Source organism: Trachurus japonicus, chromosome 11 (assembly GCF_045865225.1).
Source record: "Trachurus japonicus isolate A0001 chromosome 11, Traja_1.0".
In the NCBI taxonomy this organism is placed as follows: Eukaryota; Metazoa; Chordata; class Actinopteri; order Carangiformes; family Carangidae; genus Trachurus; species Trachurus japonicus.
The window spans coordinates 21,306,026-21,329,341 of NC_140917.1; the positions used below are offsets into that span (position 1 = coordinate 21,306,026).

At 42.9% G+C, this 23,316-nt stretch overlaps 1 protein-coding gene across 1 annotated transcript; it reads right to left on the reverse strand.

The window, feature by feature from the left end:
* On the reverse strand, window positions 1-22,357 carry tinagl1 (tubulointerstitial nephritis antigen-like 1). The gene is made up of 12 exons (XM_085791683.1): window positions 22,224-22,357; window positions 18,186-18,496; window positions 16,183-16,249; window positions 11,797-11,889; window positions 11,598-11,712; window positions 9,555-9,681; window positions 9,098-9,248; window positions 8,822-9,008; window positions 7,789-7,834; window positions 6,296-6,419; window positions 3,225-3,270; window positions 1-3,044 (listed from the first exon to the last, which is right to left on the reverse strand). The coding sequence occupies exons 2-12, from the start codon at window positions 18,487-18,489 to the stop codon at window positions 2,877-2,879; spliced, it is 1,428 nt and encodes a 475-aa protein (XP_085647809.1). The 5' UTR covers window positions 18,490-18,496; window positions 22,224-22,357; the 3' UTR covers window positions 1-2,876.
* Window positions 22,358-23,316: the final 959 nt, after the last annotated feature.

Genomic DNA, 23,316 nt, shown 5'->3' on the forward strand with positions numbered 1-23,316 from the left:
TTGTTTTTGGAAAGACTTTTATTGTGCTGCACAAGTAAACACTAATGTGGTATTGCATTTAGTGCACACAGTACAAGAGACAGAGAGATAATAAAACATTGCACAGGAAAACGAGGAAGAATAAAAGAATATAATTTACACATCTTGTCATAAATAAAGTCTACACATCAGTGACTATGGAGTGGTTCATTTTACATAAAATACACAACTTGTGAGTGGATGTCTGCTGCAACTCCTGGGTGTTTCAGAGGAGAGGTTGTGTAGTTGGGGGAAACTGTTTGGCTGAAGTTAACACCAATTTGTACGGGTCAGATACGGGTTCAGCAGAGAATCTTTAGTTGGTATTGGTCCCATCTGAACCTTTATGCAAGAATAGTCATGCTAAATGTGGCACATGTATAGTTCATGGACACTTTAATAGCTTTTACAAATCTTCTCTGCATAGCCTGGCATTTATGATTGTTAATCTGACATATTGTAAGCTACATAAACCAACACTGACAACAGGATGTCCATCCACAAAGGAAACAAGATGATTCCAGCTTTGGTCAGATCCCACCACTTTCTTCTGCATGAAAAACTCACTTAGGCCCCGATACACACCAGTTACACTGCCTGTTACTATGCCTCCCTTTGTCAAAAAGCTCCTCAAGGACAAGATGATCTCAGCCAACAGGCTTGAAATGAACATCTTAGTCTTCAGGTGCATTTAGGAAACATGACCCTGGTTTGTCCCAGAGACGCAAAAAGTCATTTATCTTACAATGATGCTGCTCTTGAGCAGGAAGGTCATGAAATATCTTATCTTATCTATCTCTGCCAGTGAGAGCTGCATCATGGTAGAATAAAAAAGTCGAGTAACTTAAGTTCTGTTCAATGATCTTCTCTCTAGCAACAAATGAAAATATAGAATTGAAGAATGCCTCCTCAGGCCAAAGAGGTCAGTTTCACATTGTTTTCTGTGTATTGTCATTTATTGTAAACCGGTTGTGCATCTCATGTCGATGGGCTTCTCTTCATCCATAACTGCCTTTAAGACTCATGAGAAATATGCAACAACTGCTAATCCATCAGTAGCTCCTTCACCACATTGCACATTGTGTGTCCATCCGGACATTTCTCTTTGCTTTTATGTCCATCTCCCTATCCGTGCCTGAAGGAGACGACACACAAGATCACAAGACCTGATGATATAGAAATAGAAAAACCTTTTGAAGTTACAGTTGAAGCACATCAAGATGTAATATAAGGTCAGCAGTAATAATACACCATGTTTTCCTTTTCAAGTGAAGCTGTGCTCGGAAAAGGTCTGAAAATCCCTCAATCAGCCGGCAATCGGTTGGAATAAAGACATCACACAGCGCTGTGACGCTATAGCGGAGACAGACGCAGGGCTGCTGCGTTGGAACCAGTTACATTTCCAGCAGAGCACAATAAAAAATAAAAATGAGAACATACCAAGCGAAACAGCTTATCTGCAACCTGTGTGACTTGAACCGGTTTTTCAGCATTAGTTCAAAGTGGCTTTACATATCTATTACAAATGAAATGCATCAAACTAAAGACAGCTATTGTAGCACAGACTGGATATAGCAGCAGCAGCACCCCGTCCCCCCACCCCCCTCTCTCTCCTGCTCCCCCCTCGCTGTGATCAAACAGTTACAGCTATGTAGAAGCAGAAAAGCAACTGAGTCATGAGTGTGTTATGAAAGTTACTACATACAGTACATCGTAAAATGAGTAGGAAAATAAAACTTAAAAAATATAACTGCAACAGAACGAAAAAAAAAAAACATCTTCATGTCAAAATGTAACAGTGTATACAGAACAGAGCAAATTAAGACTACTATACACATATATCTTCTTTTGCAGTGGTCAAAACAACTTTTTAATCTTTTTCTTTTTTGATTTTTAATGAGATGGTGGGATCAGGGATGGTGCCGTGGCTAACTTTTAACTTTCTCATTGTTTCATAGTTTATTTCACCTACAGCCAAGCACAAATGCTTTTTATTCGTCCCTGTATAAATTTACAAAGGCCTGTTTTACTATCACAGCACATTGATTTAAAAAAAAATCAAAGGACCTTTGATTCTTTACTTAAGTTTCGGTCAGTGGCATTGTCATTGTCATTTCCCCTAAAATCCCAAATCAGAGTTTTTGAGTGTGGAATGTGTGAGAAACTCTTCTGCCTGCAGCCGCCAACTCTTTACAAGGGTGTCCTCTCTTAAACCGAGGGAGCGAACCTGTGCCTGTGTGTAACTGACAGCTAAGTGTCAGTAAGGTCTTCTATGATATATTATCATGTTACACAGTTAAGCTGGGCGTGTCTTTCTGACGGGGTCTGATGTCCGATAATCTGGCTCTCAGATTCCCTACTGGATTGTCGTTATGTAGTTTCAGGTTGACACATGAAAGCATAAAAAGATCAGATTGAGCTTCTTCTTCTGTCATCAGCCAACTTGACATGAACATGTTTCACCAGATATTACGCTGAGGATTCTGGGAAGTGTGGTCTTTGGAACAGTTGGTACCTGAGGTGTTTAATTGCAAGGCAACACAAATAAACTTTTATTTCAGCTTTTTCTTTGTTTTTGGTGCCATAAACCTTGAGCGAGAGGAGAAACGGAAAAGGTTGTCCTCTTAAAGGGGTAACGGTGGAGGAGAGGAGGGGTTCTACTGATCCCCAGGGTAACATAAGGTGTAAAAACAGAGGGCTCTGGGGCTAATATTGTGGCTGTCCCTGCCAGCTTGGTGGACAAGGGGAATTGATGAACTTCTCAGACTCTTGATGTGGTTCTCCTCTGGGGCGTCACCTTGCTATGGGTGGGATAAAAAAACAAAGGTCTTGATGGGGTCTTAACACCTGTTGTGTCTCTAAATGTGTCGGCGGTGATGGTGGTGATGATGGTTGTGCATGTCCTCCATCGTGATCCTGCCCCACACTCCAATCACAAACGCTTCAATCTCACACTCATTGTCCCCACGAGCGATGCGGAAGTAGCCTTCCTCTCCCCAGTTCTTTCCCCAGGAGTTGGCAGCAATCTGTAAATGTATAAAAAAAGATATTAATATACAAGCATCGTCAATAAAATTCAAATGTTTTTTGTTTTTTTTAATATTGATTGATGGATGATTTGGGTGTGAAATCTTTAACCTTTTCTGTTGTGATGATGCAAATTTTGAAAGAATGGTTTCTTGTGGTTGTATGTTTGTCACACTTACCCAGTATTTTCTTGATGTCCCATCAAAGTTTCTCTCCTCTCCCCACCTGTAGCACAAAACAAAGAGGACGGTTACTCAACACTAAGAGTGTGAAAAGTCAAACAACAGGAAAACAAGATGCCCTCTGAAATACGCAGACATCAAATCAGCTGTGTCAGAGTTACACGGGAAAGGGGATGATTTCCAACAAACTTCCCACTGGGTGCAAACAATTCTCAGGAATGTGTTCACGTGGACACACTTGCCGTTATTGATAAAGAAAAGCAGGAAGAGGTGTGAGTGGCATTCAAGTATGAGAAGAAAAGAAATACTTCATCTTGAAAACAACATCCTGAAAACAGAGTATATATAGCTACTTGCACTTCTACATCATTCCAGGAATATGAACATGAACATGGAATTCCCTTTTCCTCTGCTATTTCCATACTCTGCAGGAAGGAGAGGGCAGGTCACAGTTCACCCACTGTACAGACAGCACCCAACAACACTAATGATAAAAAACACACAATTATACACGTGTGACTCTGACTCTTATCTTTACCCTTCTCCCTCGCCAGCAAGCTTTGTTCTCAGGAAACCCTGGCAAAGCTCCATAAATTCCCATCATGCCTTGCACTTTCGTCTTAGCTCAGGCCTGCCACTTCTGCTCGTCATGATCAAAACATTCTCCCAAAGCCAATTCCCATCCTGTTTTTGCACTCCCGGCCTTTCGTTTTCCCAGAGACTCCCGGTGCCCGACTGCTTGTTATCTTTTATAAGGGAAAGGAATGCTGGGAAATAGAGGGGCTGGCTGGCCGGCTGACTCTGCCAACTCAGTAGCCTGCCACCACAACGCTGGCAGATAGCGCCAACCGTCTATCAGCGAGTGACTTTATTAGCCCAGAGTTGTCCTGAGTGGAGTCAGACGTCACATCGACTCGGTGCAGACCAGTAAAAACAGCTGTGTAAACAACAGATGCCAACTCCAATCTGAGATAGGCCGCAGAGAGACGGGATTTGTGTTTTTGGGTAAGGGCGCATACACACCTGTATATGTGTGGGATGAACCCATATGCATGCATGCCTGCCTGCCTGCATATTTATTGGTATGGACAGAGCCAGACAGAATCGGACCACTGCTGATCTCTTATCTGGCCTCCAATCAGCTCACTTGCTCAGTCGTGGACAATGATGGGCATACCGCTGTGCCCATGTGCCCCGCCCTTCCCCAACGCCCCTCAGCCCACCCCTGACCTCTTCTCCGGGGGACTGATCCCCCTCTCTCTGTCCGGTGCAGTCAGGATCAGCAGCCCAGACAATGCCCTTTCCACCACAGTGGACCTCAATGCTCTTTCCACAAACTTTCCCAGGCCCTGGGCTTAAAGGAACGCACCGCTATGGGATTTGGTCTATGTAAACACACTGATGCTTGTGGCTGGCAGGTTGGAGCTCAAAACACTATGTTCATCCCCCGCCCCTCCTCCTCTCTTTGCTCCATCCGTCCCTAAACCCATGTCGCGGGTACATCCACTAGCGCAAGTCGTGGCGAGGAATCACAGCATCGATACAAGGAGCCAAAGTGCAGGAGGCGTTCAGGAAAGCTAGGAATTCTCATCCTCAGCATCATCTCAACAGTCTACACGGCTCTGCAGTTTATTTTACTGAAATAGTGTAGAGATGTAATTACAGTCCACAGTACAGAGTGTGATCCTCATGCATCCACAGTCAACAGCGCATCTCAGAACAGTGTGTGCTCCTGAGGTATGTGAATTGAACAAACTAAGTACAGGTTGGAGGATGAAGGCTTTAGTGTTTATCAGACACATGCCCATACATGACATATGTTGTCATGAAATGTTGTGAAATATACATGAGAGAGGCAGGAAAAACCATGGCTCCCTTGTAGACGGGTTGTATTTTGTCTTCATCTTTGGCCAATCTGATAAAAGCAGCTTTTATCATAGCGCTGAACTCCCCTGTCTGGAGTTTTTGTCATTTTAGAGACTGTTTTTCATGTCAGAGACAAGCTCAGACGCTGAGGTGCTGAGGCACTGAGGCACAGTCAGATGCTCATTCCTTAGCCCCCCATAATAGACCCATTACGAGGTAGCTGCTTATTTCTCTAATTTGAAAAGTGAGACTAGTGAGCACAACATATCATTGTCTTAACGTACACACCACCTGGATGCCTGAAAAATAAGAGCCCTGTCATATATTTGTGAGTGAAAAAAGGGATGTTTATGGCTTTTTACAGGTCAGAAACCTCTGCTGGCATTTCACTGCGCTCCAAACAACACATAAAAAACAACCACCTGTCTGTGTGGGGGATGGTCTGAATGAGAATGAGCTGTGTTTTGGCTTAGATACGGAGAGAAGAATAAAAGAGGAAGCAGGAGGGTCAGTGAGTCAGAAGGCCAGCTGAGCTGACGAGTGATGATGGAGACGCCACGGACCAAGAACAACCGAGGCAGGGAAGTGAGGAAGAAAGGAGGGCAACGAGAGACAGAGGGTGGGGGCAGGTAATCCAGGTGTGTTAGCCGTCTGCCCGCCTGCATATTTGTGGTCGCCGTAGTTACTACATAAAGGAGGTTGGGGCAGACAGGGGAGTGGGGCCAAGGTGTGTCTGCAGCAGCAACAGACTGGAAGGGAAGATTGTCCACACACACACTCTCTCTTAGCCGTGTGTAGAGAAGCTCTGAGTCGAGTCTAATAGCAGCAGCTGTTCAGTTAAAACCTGATTCATCCTTGATAAACTATCGTTCTGCTGGAAACAGTGTCCAAGTAACAAGCAAAAGTAAAACTAGACACATGAAGACTTGGATTGGGATGAGACTGGGCTGTGTTTGTACAGGGAAGTTTGTGTTACAGATGCTTTTCCTGTCGATAACTCAGACTGAACAGAGGCTTTAATTATCAAACACAAACACAAAAGATCCTGGTACACACTCAAAAGCAAATGTGTTTATTTGAAGTCTAATCAAGATTGTGCAAAGAACAAAACCTCTCTACCACCAAGACTGTGCTATGATTAACGAAGTGTTGTGTGTTTTTGTTAACAAAACCAGCTGTGTTACTGTACATTGGTTACGTACCCAGTGATCCTGACTGAGTGTGTGCCATGTTTGCGGTACTGTTGAGGTTTGGTGAAGCTGACGTCAGTGTGTTTGTAGATCCCACTCTTGTAGACAAAGAAGTCCTCGTGGACCTCCATAATAGCTGCAAGAACAAACAGGCAGAGAGAATTAGTAGGCTGCTATAACCTGCATACACACACACACACACACACACACACACACACACACACACACACACACACAATATGACTATATAAGGCGTTTGTAAGAGCTCTGCTGAATCCATCAGGGGGGAGATAAAAATCTTATTCAAACTCAATTAATCTAAAAGTAATTACCTAATTTTACCAAACAAATGTTAATTTTCCCCTTGAGTCATACACACCCAAACATCAGACAGGGAGGCTGTGTGTGTGTGTGTGTGTGTGTGTGTGTGTGTGTGTGTGTGTGTGTGTGTGTGTGTGTGTGTGTGTGTGTGTGTGTGTGTGTGTGTGTGTGTGTGCTTGCATGTGACGTTTTGATTCCAGCTCAGTGGGAATAACCATCAGGATGTACAGCTCAGAAATTCCCTCTTTTTTGAAGATCTACCTGCTTTACCCACACGGAAAGAACCTATAGGTTTTAATATAGGTTGAATATATGTGACATACATAAAATTGGCCGCTCTCATATAGTATACGCATATGCTAGTATACATATATGGTGCATATACGCACAGATAAACTGCATATACCGTAGGTTTCATATATGCGCATATATCCTCATAAGGATATATAGGATATATATAGTATATGTGCACCATACTGTATTAGCATATATGCGTATATATGAAAACGGCCAATTTTATGTATGTGACATATATTCAAACCTACTGTATATTAAAACCTATAGGTTCTTTCTGTTCTTCCGGTGTTCCCTGGAAGACTATGTGGAGCTTCAGTCTTATCACAATGCATCACATACACACACACACACACACACACACACACACACACACACAGAAATGCCTTTGTGTAGGAGAGAAAGTCAAAGGCAAAAGGGAAACTTGAAATTAAGCCAATAAGTCTTCCTGGACTGCTAAACAAAAACAAGAACCTCAGTGGGGAGTTCCTCAGAAAATCACTAACACACACACACACACACACACACACACACACACACACACACACACACACACACACACACACACACACACATGACCCCTACACTCAAGTGTACTTGACAATGGTCCAGATGGGCACCAGACAGAGAGGCGTGCTAGTAAAGGAAGGGCCCATCATTTCTGACCAGGTGACTGAGGTCAGAGTTGAAACCCCGGACACAAGCAGCAGGGTGAGAAGGTCAAGCATGACATCATCCTCTGTCATATACCCCAGCACGGGGCTTTAAGGTGCTCATGTTTGGATTTGTGTGTCCCTCAGGCAATGCAGTAACACAAATATTGAAATGAAGATATTATTTACAAGTTTATTGAAGTAGAAGAGAACACACACATAAAGGCATCACCTTACCTTGCACAGGGCCATTATCCATAATCTCCTTCATAATCTCTTTTTGCTGAGAGAGAGAGAGAGAAGATAAACAGAACGATTTATAGGCCGAGGAGAGAGAGACAGACAGAAAGATCATTACATGTCAGTGAAATGGGAGAGGATGAAAACAACCCCCCTGGATGTTAAAAGTCAGATAACAAGATTGAGTCCAGCAGGGCCCTCTGCCCTTAATGCCTGGTTTATTGACTTCACAGGACAGAAACAACAGGCTGTAATGATTCTGAGAGGCATTAGCTGTCATTTAGCTCTGATGGATGTTGGCTGATAAAACCACATGTTGGCTGCAGCTCAGCGGTCGACTTTGAGTCAGAGGAGATGCTCAAAGCTGCGTGCAGGCCGGGGCAGTGTCAGTGATTGTTACACAACACTTTACACTGATAAGGAAGGGCAGAGGGGCTTCCTGCACGCAGCTCATCACCCCGGTTCGAAATAAACTCTTACGGAAAGTTGTGCTATTTGATATCAATAACCAAACAGAGTGTTTACTGACATTCACAAAGAGTCGAGTAATGTGATATTAGAAGGTAAACACAGAAATGTAATTCCAGATTCACTTTTGAGCCTTGGACTGAAAGCAGATCAGGATTATAGATGATGATATCTAACATGCTTTTTGTAAATTGGTATAATTCACTCACTGCCCAGTTTATCCAACATATTTCAAGGCAAGCTAATCTAATAAATAAGAATAGATCACTTTATAATTCTACATCATATTTCAGTCAGCCTTCTAAATACTGCATGTCTGCCTGCCTGTGAAGAGCTGTGGAGCACTTAATCCTGTACATTCCCATGTTCATTCACAAGGAGTCAAGTACGCATGAGGAAAGTGTGCAAAAACACATGTAACACGTGAGAGAGATTATGTCTGCTGTAGCACAAGGAGAGAACAGGAAGAAGGAGAAGGTACAGTGATGTAATCAAAGCTGATCAGGTGTGGGATACTCGTCTGTCTGTGCGTGTTTTGCTTTGTGTTTTATGCGCTGCTTACGTTGGTTGAGAGCCTGTAAGGCGGCGTGGACTGGTAGATGTCGTTTTGGTAGTTGTGTGTGTTGGGGCAGCGCTGCGTGGCCTGCCTCTTCCCCCGGCCGATGGAGCGGCTTTGCATCATACAGCGGCCGATCTCGGCTGGCGTTTGCTGAGGAGGTCGGTACGGGTAACAGTCTTCCGTCACCACTCTGTGAGGATGGAGGGAAAGTTGCCTTCAAGTAATCACCACGACAACAAATAGCTCCTTTTGTTTGGAGTTTATTCACCGAGTGCTTACCCTCTGCGCCTGAGGTACCACCAGGCTCCGTCGATGCGACCGCCGGCACAGCCGCCCTGGTTGCGTGTGTCACAGGAAATAAGATTTTGGGGCGACAGCTGAGGAGTCATGTGACCCATTGACTGGATAGAGATTCTGTCCGAGGCCACAGCTAATGAGAAAGATCAGGAGTGTTACAAATTTTGCAGGCCAAATATATTGAATCATATTAGATGTTGGCTTTGTACAGTAACTAAACACCTTCAATGAATTACTGTGTGATAGCCATTGTTAATTATTTATCAAGAGGCCCATCAATAAATTCTTTTCAAGTGAAGTTGGCTTGCAAACATTTGCACAGAAGGATGGTATGTATGGTATAAGAAGTTCTCTTCCTATGCTCTGTCATTGTTATATGTCTCATCCCATATTTTACGGATATTTCCATGCATTGTCCTTATACACTGAATTATTTTACCTGCAGTGGAGAAAGCCCAAGAAGCAGCACAGTTTCCCTGGTCCAGTGGTTCATGAATCTTCCCCGGCCACTTCTCTGCTGAGTTAAAGTAGGGCGGCAGACGGTCACTTTGAGGATCCATGTTCATCTGACAGAGGGATAGAGTGAGGAGAAGTTAGAGACAGCTTGTGGGGCCCTGCTTTCTGTGCAGAATTCAACTCACATAGCTCTTCCCTTATATTGACAAAACATTAATATTTCTCAGTAAAAACAGTCATTATCATATCTGACAGGTCAACATGTAGCAGCGGGACAGTGCAGAGGAACTGTTTGCCCACAACAGAACACAAACTGGTGGCTGCAATTAAAATACTTGTGGCCGGCTTTGTATGACAAGTTCTGATCACAGGCAGGTTACATAAGTCTGCTAATCAACCCTGCAGGAGAAGGGACTTATTCATAGGTGATTAGGACCATTTGGCCCAGTGTCAATCTCTGACGCGGGAGGACAGACAGGAACCTTTGATCCCCAGTCGTCTCCATGAAACCATGGGGCCGCTTGGGTACATCAGTGTAAAATTGACTGAACCTCACAGTGTCCACGGAGGCATAAGGGTGTTGCGATACATTTTGAATATAAATTATTTATTTATTTAATACAGAGAATATCAATCAGTTGCCACTTTCTTCCTTACACTCACATTTGAGTCTATTCATTTGCCATAGAAGCAACAAAACATCTCGTTAAAGATCAAGTTGACTGATAGAAATTTCTACAGATATCATGATGATATCATTATTATGAATTCTTCTGCGCTGTGATTTGATCTGATTTCATGATAGCTCTGATTCAGAAACTAAGCATTTATCATCAATTTGATGATGACTACTAATTGGTAGATAAACAGGGTCAGTCTATTAGGCTCCACTTCAGGCTGGATGCTCTGCTCATGTCCCAGTTATGTGTGATGTAGCTGCCTGAGCTGCATTCCTCTGATTAAACGGTGAGGTATTCAAAGCACGAACAGCCACCTGATACATAGCTCAGGAATGTGCTACTGGTCAGAGAGTTGTAGTAGAGGAAGGACAAAGTCCGAAAATACAGGCACCTGAAGGAATGCACCTTAAGGTGTGGTAAAAGAGGAGACCTGGCTGTAGTGTACGAATAAGGTGCAAGGATGGTAATAAACTTGAGTCTCCAATTTTCCATCCCATCACACAGTAGTCTGCAGACAGACAGACAGGAAGAAGAGTGGGAGAGAGATTTATGAATGGGTTACATGGCTCAGATCTGGTTCCTGGCACAGGTAGGGACACGCTGACAGCGGAAGGAGGAGGGGGAGTTGTGAGGGTTTTTTGGGGGGGAGGGAGAAGTTGAAGAATGCTGGGAGAGGTAAAGAGAGTGAGGGGTGAGGACGGATGAAAGGAAGGGATGGATGTAGGGCGACGGTGGGGAGGTGCAGACTGAAGAAGAGGTTGCTCTTTATTCTCCAAGCAGCCAGCCACCATCGCCGCTATCTTTGTCTGACGTTTTGGTTCCGTCTTATGTAATCTGTCTGGCTAAGATGTAAACAAAGACTGAGTGGATCTAGTAGGCGGAGGTTCCTACTGTACATGGAGACGCCATCACAGACCAGCAACAAGGCACCGCAATTAAGTGAGAAACGTTTTGATCAGTGTTCCTTTGTTGTTGTAGATCTTAAAGCTTGATATCACAGATCTCAAATTGAGAGGGAGTATCAAGAAGATTTTCAAAAAGAGTTGAAACAATTACATTTTCCTCTGCATTCTTACCTGCTGGTAAAACTTTCTGCTCTCCTCCACCAATATCCCTCACCACACACAGGCACATCCCCCTCCACTTCCAATTTCTTAATTTTTGATAAACAGTGCATTCAGTGTATTTTAATAAATACTCAGCCGCTTGAGACTAAAGCACCAGGCAGCTTCTTTCTTCATAACCTGTCAAATATGCAAGCTCTCCTTTTTGGACCCCACACATATTGTACTTTCTTCCTACACCTCCAAAATGATCCTCTTTTGAGGATGCACACTATCCTTTACCTGGATCTCATTCATGTTCATGATGGTCCTGGAGGGTCTCTGTGTGCCCAGACGGTACCGGATGCCCTCGTCCAGACTCATACCATACAACTGACTGTAGTTAGCTGCCTTCCACCTGCAAACACAATGTTTTTTTAAAACAGTGCCTAACTATGATATGCCTTTAAGTATGGGTGTTCATGTGTGTTTGTTTTTTTACCCATAGTTCCCTCTGTTGACAGCATGGATCATGTCAGGCTCCATCAGACAAGCGTTCTGCTCACACTCCCATCGTCCTGTGGTCCCACATGTACTGCAGGAGCAAAGGTGAGGCCATTAAAAGACAATCTGTGGTCACATAGAAAATAACTGCAATTTCCATATTTATACCAAAGCTAGTGATGTCAGAGGCCAAAACAAGAAAGACCAGATCTCAGACAAAAATGCAGAGTCTCAGTGGGACTTCTAAATAAGAAATAAATTGCGGGAAGAACGTCAGAAAAGAGAAGGAAATGTTAAAGGGAACATTCAGCCTTTTACGGCTGCAGAATGCAGATCCATTTTTAGTCAGAGCGAATGAAAAAGTGGAGATGATGACAGACGAGATAAGAGCACAGGATATTAATAATAACGTCCACATGTTTACTTTGGGGATGCTTAAAAATAGAGTTTGCACTGTGTACTTTCTGATGATTCACCACAAAGGGGTGTGTGTGTGTGTGCATGCGTAGATACATGCATGCGTGTGTGTTGATACGTGTGAAAAAAAAAAAAGTTGAAAGCATTAATATCAAAACAAAAGCTGTGTATCAAAAGCCCTTCCGTTTTAAAAGTAAAAGCAAAAGTATTAAAGTAGAATTACTTAAAATAACACACTCTGAGAAAGCATTGGATTATCATTTGAAACCTTCAAAGTTTTGGATGAAATTTTCTACAGAAAAGCAAAGCGCTTTCCCTTTGAAATATAGCAACAAAGAAGTACAAAATTTTAAATACTTAAGCAAAGTACTGGAAAGAAAATTAACTTGAAGTTATAGTATTAGTTTCACCAGACTGTAATTGTAATTTTTTCTAACCATTAATATAAAAATGATGTTTAACTTTTCAGAAGAGTATTTCATGCCTCATACTTTCTTATTAAATTATTGGAGGCGTCAAATTTCATGATATCACTCAGAGACATTGACATACTGATTAATAATTTTTAGCTAGCCTAGAATCTAGAAATCTAGTTAGTTGGTCAGTCACTCAGCATAAGACAAGCAGCCTGTTGTGTCCTAAGGTATAAAAAATAATGAACCTACTCTGGCTGTTTTACATCTTTTAACTGAATTCCTTTCATTCCTCTTAGAAAATGTTAAAACTTTAATGGCGTTTTCTTGATTGCTTGATTGTGTGCCTGTAAAAAGTTGCTAAGCCTATGAATTGACTATAAAGTGATTATAAATGACTGTGTGCAGCAGCCACAAGGCCAGCAGCCAAATTGGGAATATTATATAGTGTGAGTGTGAGAGAGAATGGATGAGGGGTGTTCCCACACAGGCAAGTATGTGCCACCATCCATAATGTCTACTGTGCATTAGACGTCATGTTTACAGAGTAGGGAACCTTTCCAAAAGGATCATTAAACACACACACAGTGCAAATTCCCCTTTAGTCACACTGAATCATACAGGGTGTATCACCTCTCAAACTTCACTCCTCCCTGCTGAGTCTCTTAGACACGTGCAAATATAATGTTCGAGCACACACCTACACACAAAATATACACGCACACTGGCAGAGACTAGACTGTCTGCCCGGCATCCCACAGAGGACTCTGTCTGATGGCTTTCATTAGGGGAAAGACACAATGACCTTTCACCTCTCTGTCCAAGCAGCAGGACTACAAGCATGCAGCTCAGTGTCAGTGGGTCACAAACAGCAATAAATTCACTCAGCAATAGCATTGGACGCACACACATGGACAGGAGTAATGACAGACTTATGGAGACGGGGGAAAGAGTGTGAAATATAAGGGTCAGTGGGAGGCTATATTTTACATTCCACGTCCCCCTCCCTGCTAGAGACAGCCTGTCCACCTATGAGACCATACACACCTGGGTGACAGGAGTTGTATTGTCCCAGAGCCATGTTTGTGTGTTCAAATACACATATCAACACTGTCTGAGAAACTATATAACGACATTTTTTCAAAGGAGGTTAAATCGAAAGCAACTGGACTTAGATATTTGTTTTGTTTATTTGTTATTTCTTCCTAGACAAATAACTAAGTCCAGTTGCTTTCTACTATGACCTGGACAAATGAGAATATGCACCGGCTTATATAACGACATAAAAAAAAAGTTGAAGCATTGGCTTCTGTCCGATCTGAAGTACAGAGCAGAGCTGCTGCTGCTGCCAAATCTGAGCTGAGATAGTCGCTCCTGTGTGAGATTGCTGGTGTGAGCAGGAGGCGCCACGTTTCAGATCATTTGGAGGCGATAAAGAGTTATCAGGATGCCAGCAGCACGGGCAGGAAAAGGCCTCAGCTGGAGATACCATTAACACAACAAAAGACAGCCACACTTATCACGGTACATCTTCACACACATGCACACTGCTGTAAACATGACATTGCTCTAATAACTTATGCTCAGTCTTGTTGAATTGTTTCTGTCTAGCACTAACACTGATTTTTTTTTCCAGAATTGGCTGTTGACACTGACATCAAAGCACATCAATTTACTGAGTGCTATTTTTTGATACTTGCTAAAACTTTTAAAAGCTAAAAAGTAAAATCGGTGAAGACATGTGAGAGGTGCAGATGAGAGAGAGTGTGGGCTCCATCACAGTTAATGAGAGACTAAGGAGGGAAAAAAGGGAGAGTTGCCCGTCCACTCAAGGCGGAAGTCCCGTCCTCCTCCTCCTCCTCCAGCTCTGTATCCAAGAGGACGCACATTTGGGAAATCAATAAGTGAAGAGAGTGGGAGCAGGAAAAGGGAGTGTGTTTGTTCCTGTGTGCCAAAGTTGTGGTGCAATTTTTCAAGTGTCCATGTGTATTGCCTTAGCAAGCACGCGTGAGAGCGCATGTGCATAACGCCCTTTTGTTTGTTGGTGAGAGGGGGAGTTAGCACATAAATGCTGTTTTCTAGTGATCCAACAACGCCTGGGGTTATTTTTAACCATGCAACCGGTTTTTGCTTCCACAAGTCTTTCCTCAGCCATTCATCAACCTGCATCCTCGCCTATCTACACGCCCATCACACCCTTCAGGTCAAACCAATTTGAGCTGCTCTGATAAGAGCCACACTTCAGGGCTGTCAGACAGACACAGCAGCTACTGGAGCTGAGCAGGGAGGGAGCTCCAAGTGGATGATGATGAGATCAGCGGGGTCAGCCTGGTTTACATTGGACATGTCATGACAAACAGCTTCAGTGAGTTCACATTGCATGAAACTAAATATAATCTTGACACACAAATGGATGTTAAATCAATATTTGTGTGTGAGTGTGCATGTTCGCACACATATACACTCACAGGGTTTTTGAGGAGCATCAAATGGCACAGATGTGAGAAGCCACAGTGAAGGACAGGTGAGGAATTTCGTTTCCGCTCTCCCTGCCTTTACTCACATAACCTCCCCCGTCTCCTGTGAGACTCTCAAGGACTGTTTTATGTTTTCTTTGACTGTCGTCCATATAGTTCAGAGAAACAGCTACACAAAGTCCGTTGCTCTAAGTTTGTGGAAGGCCATGGGAATAAAAGTCACTTCACAGGCCACTGAGAGTGAAACTGAAATAGAGGTTTTCATACCACGTTAAGGTCATAAGGGGAAGAGTTGTTTGTAAAATATCCATCTGTCCCTGAAGTGGACAAATTGATACAACCCTGTTCAGCAGATCACAATATCCAGGCTCAATTACTGTGCATTAGAGGGCAGTGATTTTTATTTTCAAAGTACTCCGGGCAGTTCAGGCGCTCAACAAAAAGCCAATTACTATGGGGAGACACTGTGATTCTGTTGTATTCAAGTTGAACACTGAAGCTGACGAAGCTAAATGGTATTCAGCCATCAGTTATGTTGTTGTTGTTGTTGTTGTTGTAAAAGACCTTTAATGAACAAAAGGTTGGTGATTGCTCAGTGTGTGAGTGTGTGTGTAAAATAAAGATCATGTGATCATAATGTGATTTCCCTCAGGAGCATGGGTATTTAGATATGGATATTACTCAATAAGGCCACCAATGGATTTGTTTTCTTTACAAAGATTATCTGTGCGCACACATACACACAACTTGTTTTAAAATCCAGTACAGATACCAGAGGTTTTCACAACACCAAGTCATGTGCACAGGCAGGAAACTGTGATGCAAAACACATCTATTATTGGTAATGGTGCGTCCATAAAAACATAGCGTCATGGGCTTGAACAATTTACTCAGTAAAATATCATCAAAATATAATGATTCATATCAAGTGTTAGAAAAAGGAGAAAGGGGGAACAGTCAAAGGGTGAAGGAAAATGTTTTTTCAAATTTTAAGCTACTTAAGGGGACATTTGAGGGAAAGCCCAGGAATTAAGAGGTTGAAAGAGAAAAGTATGGAAAAAAGAGGGGTTTACATACCATAAATTGCAGTTCTCTTTGTATGTTTGCCCTGTAAAGAACCTGTTGCCATTTCTTTCGCAGACGCCTGAGAGGAGACAAAGAGGGGCATCTTAATATATGTGGGTTTGCTGTGGCTAAACAACAAGGGTCTTGCCACTAATCTCACAGAGAAAGCTTCAAATACAATCACAAATAAAACCTACATGTACAGCACTCTCGCAATGAGTGTAATACAAATACACACTGGCTATATTCATCCACCTGCACCCACAACAAAACATGTTCACAGTAACTCCTCCAGTGTGTGTGTGTAGTCTGTGTGCAAGTGTATACACAGAATATGTGAGGTCTAAGGAGCTCTGAGCTCCAGTAATCCAGTGTAGGAATGTGGCGTTAGCTTCTTCCCAGGCTTCCCAGGCCCTCGTCATGCTTTAACCAGCTTACGCTCAAATTCACCACCTCTTGCGAGAAAAAAATATATTGGCATTTGTTGAGCTGCGGCAGCCAGGGTTGAGTGCACACTATTACAAACACACAAAAATTGATCCAGGAGTGACACAGTGTTGGCGTTCGTTTTTGAATGAAGTCTGAACCTCGTTTGCTCTCGGGTTGTGAAAACTATACGTCCTCGGTGACAGGCTCACATTGACACATTATCTACTACCTGATTTACAGCGCAGGGTGCTGTCAGTGTGAATTTCATGTGGAATTTACAGCATGAAAAATTTACAGTGTGAGTAGGTTTCCAGGTCTCTGGCATGAGGCCGTGAGATGATGGTGTGATTTATGGCTCAGGTCTTCTGATATACCCCCCATCCCACACACACACACACACACACACACACACACACACACACACACACACCCAGCTGTCTCAAACAGCTCTGTCACAACTCAGTTACTGCAGAGCTGCCACACACTTGCACTGAGGGGGTTTATTATGGAGGAGGCAGCCTGCTGAACTGGCACTATGTGATTTCATGTAATGGGTGGCTGTGACTTTTTTATGATGTGTACATTTTTTTTCAGTTTGATTTAACTTAATTTAATTGAACTCCACTGGTGGTGAAAAATTGAAAATTATATACTGACTTTGACAACATAATGAGCAAAGTCCAGCTGAATAGAGCTTTGAATACTGAGTTAGAGACCACAACAAACTGTGACTGGAGCCCAGCGATAAGAGAAAAGAGCCATTGTAAAGATCTGTCACTTCCTTTATTTAGCTTTCATAGCTTTCCTCCAGGCTGCACAGCTGAATATGTGTGAGTGTGTAATAGTGTGTGTGTCCCCACCTCGTGATCCCCCTACCTTGTCGCCCAGGGAACACATACCTGCAACCCCCCTCTGCACCCGTTGTCTGTCTCTTCCTCCCTCCACATAGCCCACATTCTTTCTCCTGACCTCCATTCATCCTTTCATCCACCCTCCCTCCCTGTGTCTGGGTTAATAAGAAGCCTACTGTTCCCTGCTCTGTTCTCAGGTAGGCCTCTGCTGGCATATTTTACACCTCTGCACTAAGAGAATGGTACTTTTAATGTGAAGATATACAAACATACGGATAGCTGAGCTGAGGCTTACTGTAGCTCATCTCCCTAGGGAAAGAAGAGGTCAAAATGGTGAGTGTAATACTTCTTATTGCTGAATGGGCAATAGTTATTATTTCTGAGATGTATTGTGTAGAGACAAACACTGTAAATTGTTACTCTCTATCTTCCCCAGAATCACACATGTTACTTATAGAAAGCAGATGCCTGTTTTTTGAGAAACAAACTACATGTAAAGCTAAATAATGTTTATTGATAGAAAGTTCTCTTCACTTCTTCCCCAATTTTAAGCATTTTTCTTTCAGGCCAGTTTAACAGAGAGCAGGTATGTATTTGTAATTCCTTTTTCAGGTGTCATGCTGCTTTGCATTGTGGTCCAGCACAGAGCTTGTCAGCATGGTTCTCTGATGCTTTCTGGCTGAGCTTAACTAACTCCGACAAGCCCACACATACACATTGTGCACCCATACTTACCAATGAAAGGTGGCTCGACGCCCAAACAGTGTCCCCAGAAGTCAGGGCAGCAGTCCGAGACGGTGCGGTTGCAGAACAGGTCGCAGTAGCAAATGGTGTCCAGGTAAGGCACCGTGCACAGGTCGTCTCTGCCCGGGCAGCAGCCTCCTCTCCTCTCGCAGTATGAGCCAAATGGGTCCCTGATTCCACCAACATGGAGAGGGCTGGCAAGCTCCCTCTTGGTCCTCCGGGACAGGACTCTGTCTGCAGTGCTGTCCCCCACCACCAGGAGCAGCACCGACACCATGAACAGGATGAGCTTCATGATGAGTCTGTGAAGGACAGGTATCTCAGGTCATTCTTCACTATTACTATTTCAGTATTATAATATTATATATAATTGCTATTAAAACAATGAACAGACTGAGTGGAAAAACATTTGTGGAAGTTGGCCCATTTTCCTAAGAAGACACACTCCAACTGCTCCACACTTCACAGACGCGAGGTGAGGAGGTTACGCAGTGAGCTTGGTAATTGGGGTATGACTACTGCCAACACACTGTCCTCCTCCTGCAGTGGGTAATTCACATACACACTGCTGCATATACACTTGATAGCATATGTACATGAACACACGTGAGATACATTTTCAAAGCTGGCAGCAAATGTTCCAAATAGAGACCCACATGTTCCTTGGAGCATCATCTGCTTACTTTTTCCAACTTTTCCTTTCAAGCTGCCAAGACAAACAGCAGCTAAATCTGAAAATGCACTCAGCGAGAAAGTGATGAAAAACTTGATAGGGCATGATAGAAACAGAGATTGCCTTCAGTGTGTTGCTTCATGTATGAAGGGTTAGTTTTCTACCTGGTTTTTTGTCCTCTGCTCCTGTGTTTATGCTGGTATTTAGTCCCTCCTGCACTATCTTTATTTTTATTTACACAGCACCAGTTGCACAGTAGAGCCATATAAATCCAGCTGCACTATAATCACCTTGTAATTAAATATTGCACTTCTATCTGTGATAGACCTGCCAGTGCACTCACTTGTCATAAGGAGGGGACGTTATCATCCAAGATTAGGATGCTATCGCAGTCACGGAAATAAAGTAATGTCCTACTGTCAGAGCTAATCTGTCATCCTTTCGGAAATAGTCTGGGTAACAGACACAGTCCATGTCAAGTATGAACAATTAAGTTTATCTAAATGCCATGTTGGGGCCTGGCAGCAGGGCAGCCAGAGGGACTGCACACATACAGTAGATGTCTATTCAATACAAATCATATGATAATCATACTTTTGCTCCAGCTGCAGTCTCACAACAAGCATGTCAGACAAATCTGAGAGACTTCACATAATGAACGCTGTGTTACAGTTTCTTTATTTTGGTTTTAATTGTTACACAGTTAATGTACAGTACTGTGCAAAAGTTTTAGGCACTTCAGATGTTTAGATTCTTATCCATCATCTGAGAGACCTCTGATGGTCTGATAATGACCCAAAAAATTACAGTCAGTGTCAAAAGTAACTATTTCAATTCACAAGAAGAGTCATGCAACAGGTGGTATAGCTGCCCCACAGATTACTGATCTCAACATTATGGAGTCAGTCTGGGATTACTGTACATGCAGAGACAGAAGACAATGAGACAGCCTAAATCTACAGAAGAACTACGGCAAGTTCTCCAAGATGATTGAACAACCTGCCAGTCAAGTGTATCGATCAGAACTGGCGCTGTTTTTAAGACAAAGTGTGGTCACACCAAATTATGATTTTTTTTAGGTTTCTTCTGTTGACTGAACTTTGTATAAAGTTAATCTTAATAAAGACTATTCATGGTATTATTTTTGAAAGCATCCGCACTTTACTTACGTTGCCTAAAACTGCACAGTACTGTCTGTGTATCAGTACCCTAGCCCAGCTTGGTGTTTGTGTGTGTGAGAGAGCACTACAACTCTCTCTCTCTAAGTCTTGACAAAGGTCAAACAATCATCTATATGTATGGTTATTTGCTCGAGTGCATCTGTCTCAGATTACTGAATGGGTGAGTCTACGTAAGGCTGGACAAAGACGAGGGGTTGGCCCCCTGCTTACATAAATAGCATCATTAATTATCCAATCAGATCTCAGAGGACAATAGACACTCCGCACATAAAGCAGGGCTCCGGAAAAGATCTTTGCTGTGCTGTTTTCTGCATGACTGCGCCTTTAGACGAAACACACACACACATACCCCACATTCACACACACACACACACACACACACACACACACACACACACACACACACGAGCATATGGCAGCATGGGATGGGCAGTTCTCCTCCTTTACACAAGTGTTTTGTTGTGGCAGACTGTGAGCAGCAGTGCAATAAAACACCCACCAGTCTGCTCAACAAGCTGCTGAGGCCTTCAGGTCAAAGTGTCCGTGTAAAACCAAGTGATGGTCACAATGACACCTGCTGACAGTCCCCTGTCAGTAGCCTCCTCATACAGCACAATTTCCGCCATAAATTCTACCGCTTAATTATAAGAAAACTTGTGCTTTGCAAAGTTTGATAAATAAGAAACAGTATTTGACTCTGAGTAATAGATAATATCGATTAGATTAGAACACATAATGCACAGATGTCACAGCTCATTTTAAACTTATGGTACATGGCTTTTACAGAGTGTCAGTGAAGCTGCCATATGGCCCATCAGTGGTCCGGACAGCTGCAGCCAAGCTACTGATCCCACTCTGAAGCCACGGGACAGATGAACCCTTGGCACAGCCGACACATACAGTACACACTCTGAAACACACACACATACACACACACACACAGATATACAAAATGTACATACACATATATCACTCAGAGAACCACAGAGTCAGTAGGAGTGAGAGTCACAGCTGGACTTCAGTCACAGCTTCAGGACCAAACCACACAACCTACACGTTCTTGGCCGCTCACACCACTGTGGAAAATCTCAGATTAAAACATTATAAAGGGTCAGTTCACCAAAACTACAACACATTCTTATACCTATTACTATTTCTATTACATTTTATTCATTATTATTATTATTATTAGTGATATGTGCGATTCAATGAAAAAAATCACCACAGACCTTAGTGAACTATTTTTAAAAGTACTTTCCACTAAATAAATGACCTCTAAGAAAGATTTTACAGCATATTGAAATATTCAAATGCGATTTTTCAATGCCATCAGAACCCCGAAATTTAAAATTTGTTCACTGCAGCATTGGGTTGGTGAAGAGGTTGAAACTCTGTGAGTTAAACTCTGTGTTATACTGTAATTTAGGTGAATTTAACATTTATTTTACCCTTGTTAACACATGTTCTGTGGGTGCACGCTTTCACTTTCCTTCACACTACTGACCTTTGAGATATCTCGGCACCACCCACCAGATGAGCCTGGAATCTTGGCTCGCTATATCTGTGTAAAAGCTCTTTCAGCTCTGTTCCCTTCTGTGTGACACAGACCCCAACTATTATCTGTTCAGCTCTATTTTCAAAACACCCACCGGGTCAGGGCAGTGGACAGCATTTAGACTGCTGTACAGGTGTCTAATAACACCTGAACCACGACAGGTGAGTGAAGAGATTACTGCTCTTGATGTATTATCAGCCTCATTGTAAATGAGCAGCCAGTAGACCCAGTAAACTGCTGAAAAGTGAAATCTAAATCTCAGCTGTCTCATTATCACTGTTCTTGAATCTATTAATAACATCTTGAATAATGTGTTCTACTGTACAATCCCACACCCAGAAGGCAAATATGTTGCAACGGTAAAGACTCGATTCACCTAGTAATTTCTGCGCCTTTGACTCAGTAAAGAAAGAAAGTAGCAACACAGAGAAAGAGGATGAAGAAAAGACAAGGAAAAATAAGCAAACATGTACTGTAGAATAAAATAGTTTAAAGGTTCCCCGTAATTCATAAAGTAACTTGAGGGAAGTCTGTGACATTGAGTTTGCACCTGCTTCGGATCTGGTCCGAAACAGACCTGCTGTGGAACAGAAGAAAAGAAAAGTGAACAGTTTATTTACCTTGAGCTGAGAGAGAAATCCGGGTTTTGTAATCCGATAGAAGCTCTGTTGATGTGTTGCTCGGGAAGTCACCCACAGGTAGAGTCAGTTTGGGTAAAAAGTGAACCTCCCTCCCAGCCTCTCTCACAGGATCTGCTCTGTCAGGCTCTGTCTTCTCTATATACAGGCAGTCAGTGAGCAGTAACCACTCCGCCCCTCCGACCCCTCTCTCCACCCCCCACTCTTTGCCCTCTGTCCCTTCCTTCAGTGCCTCCTGCTCATTCTCCCTCCCTCCCTCCCTCTCTCTCTCACATTCACACTCACATTGCTTTCCCTGTGACTCCCACAGGTCGGATATCTCCTCATGTCTTTCCCTTTCTTATCAGGCTGGAACCGTTGCTTTGCACTCAGCCACATCTCCATTCACTCTGCTGCTCCTAATGCTATTCTCTTCCCACTGTCACTTTCTACAAACAGCACTTCCCTCTGCACTATCTGTTGCTTCCCCTGCAGGGTCACATCTTCTTGTGGCAGACACAGTTAAAACTGACCTCCTGCCCACCACCTAGTGGTCACTAGTTGGAAAGCTTCACCCCAGGCAGCCAGGAAATAAATTAACAGCCTTCAGAGGACTCAGCTTCTAGAAATGTACAAACTAGCCCCTGGAGAGGGGGTTCTGGCTGAAGGTTTAGGGAGGCCAAAGTCCCTGACCGCTCAATAAAAGAATTACGGATGTTTTCCCTCTGCATGACTCACATGTCAGTTGTTTTTAATCTGGTTACATCCTCTGTCTCTGTTTTGTCCTTTTAAACCTGAACTGAGAGTGAAATATTTTTATAGGTTATCTACTGTATGAATGAACCATCTCATGACTTTTATGTTTGATGCAAAATTTAAGTATTAAGTAAAAATACACAAACACACAGCACTGTTGTTTTTCATATAGTATGAATGATTTTTTTTCTGCCTTTTGTATATTTCTGGACAAGAATACTAAACAGGTACTTAGGAGAGTGACATGGTGGTCCCGAAGGACACAGCTGTCCCATGGACCCCCCTTTGGGTTGATCAATAAGCTAAAGGCTGAATCAATAACTGTAACACAGCAGGGTGT

Coding starts and splice junctions, on each gene's coding strand:
- tinagl1 (XM_085791683.1), bottom strand. CDS start 18,489: ATGAAGCTCATCCTGTTCATGGTGTCGGTGCTGCTCCTGGTGGTGGGG. Junction 11,713..11,796: donor GTCAACAGAGGGAACTATGG/GTAAAAAAACAA, acceptor TTGTGTTTGCAG/GTGGAAGGCAGCTAACTACA. Junction 6,420..7,788: donor GGATAATGGCCCTGTGCAAG/GTAAGGTGATGC, acceptor TTGTTCTTGCAG/CTATTATGGAGGTCCACGAG.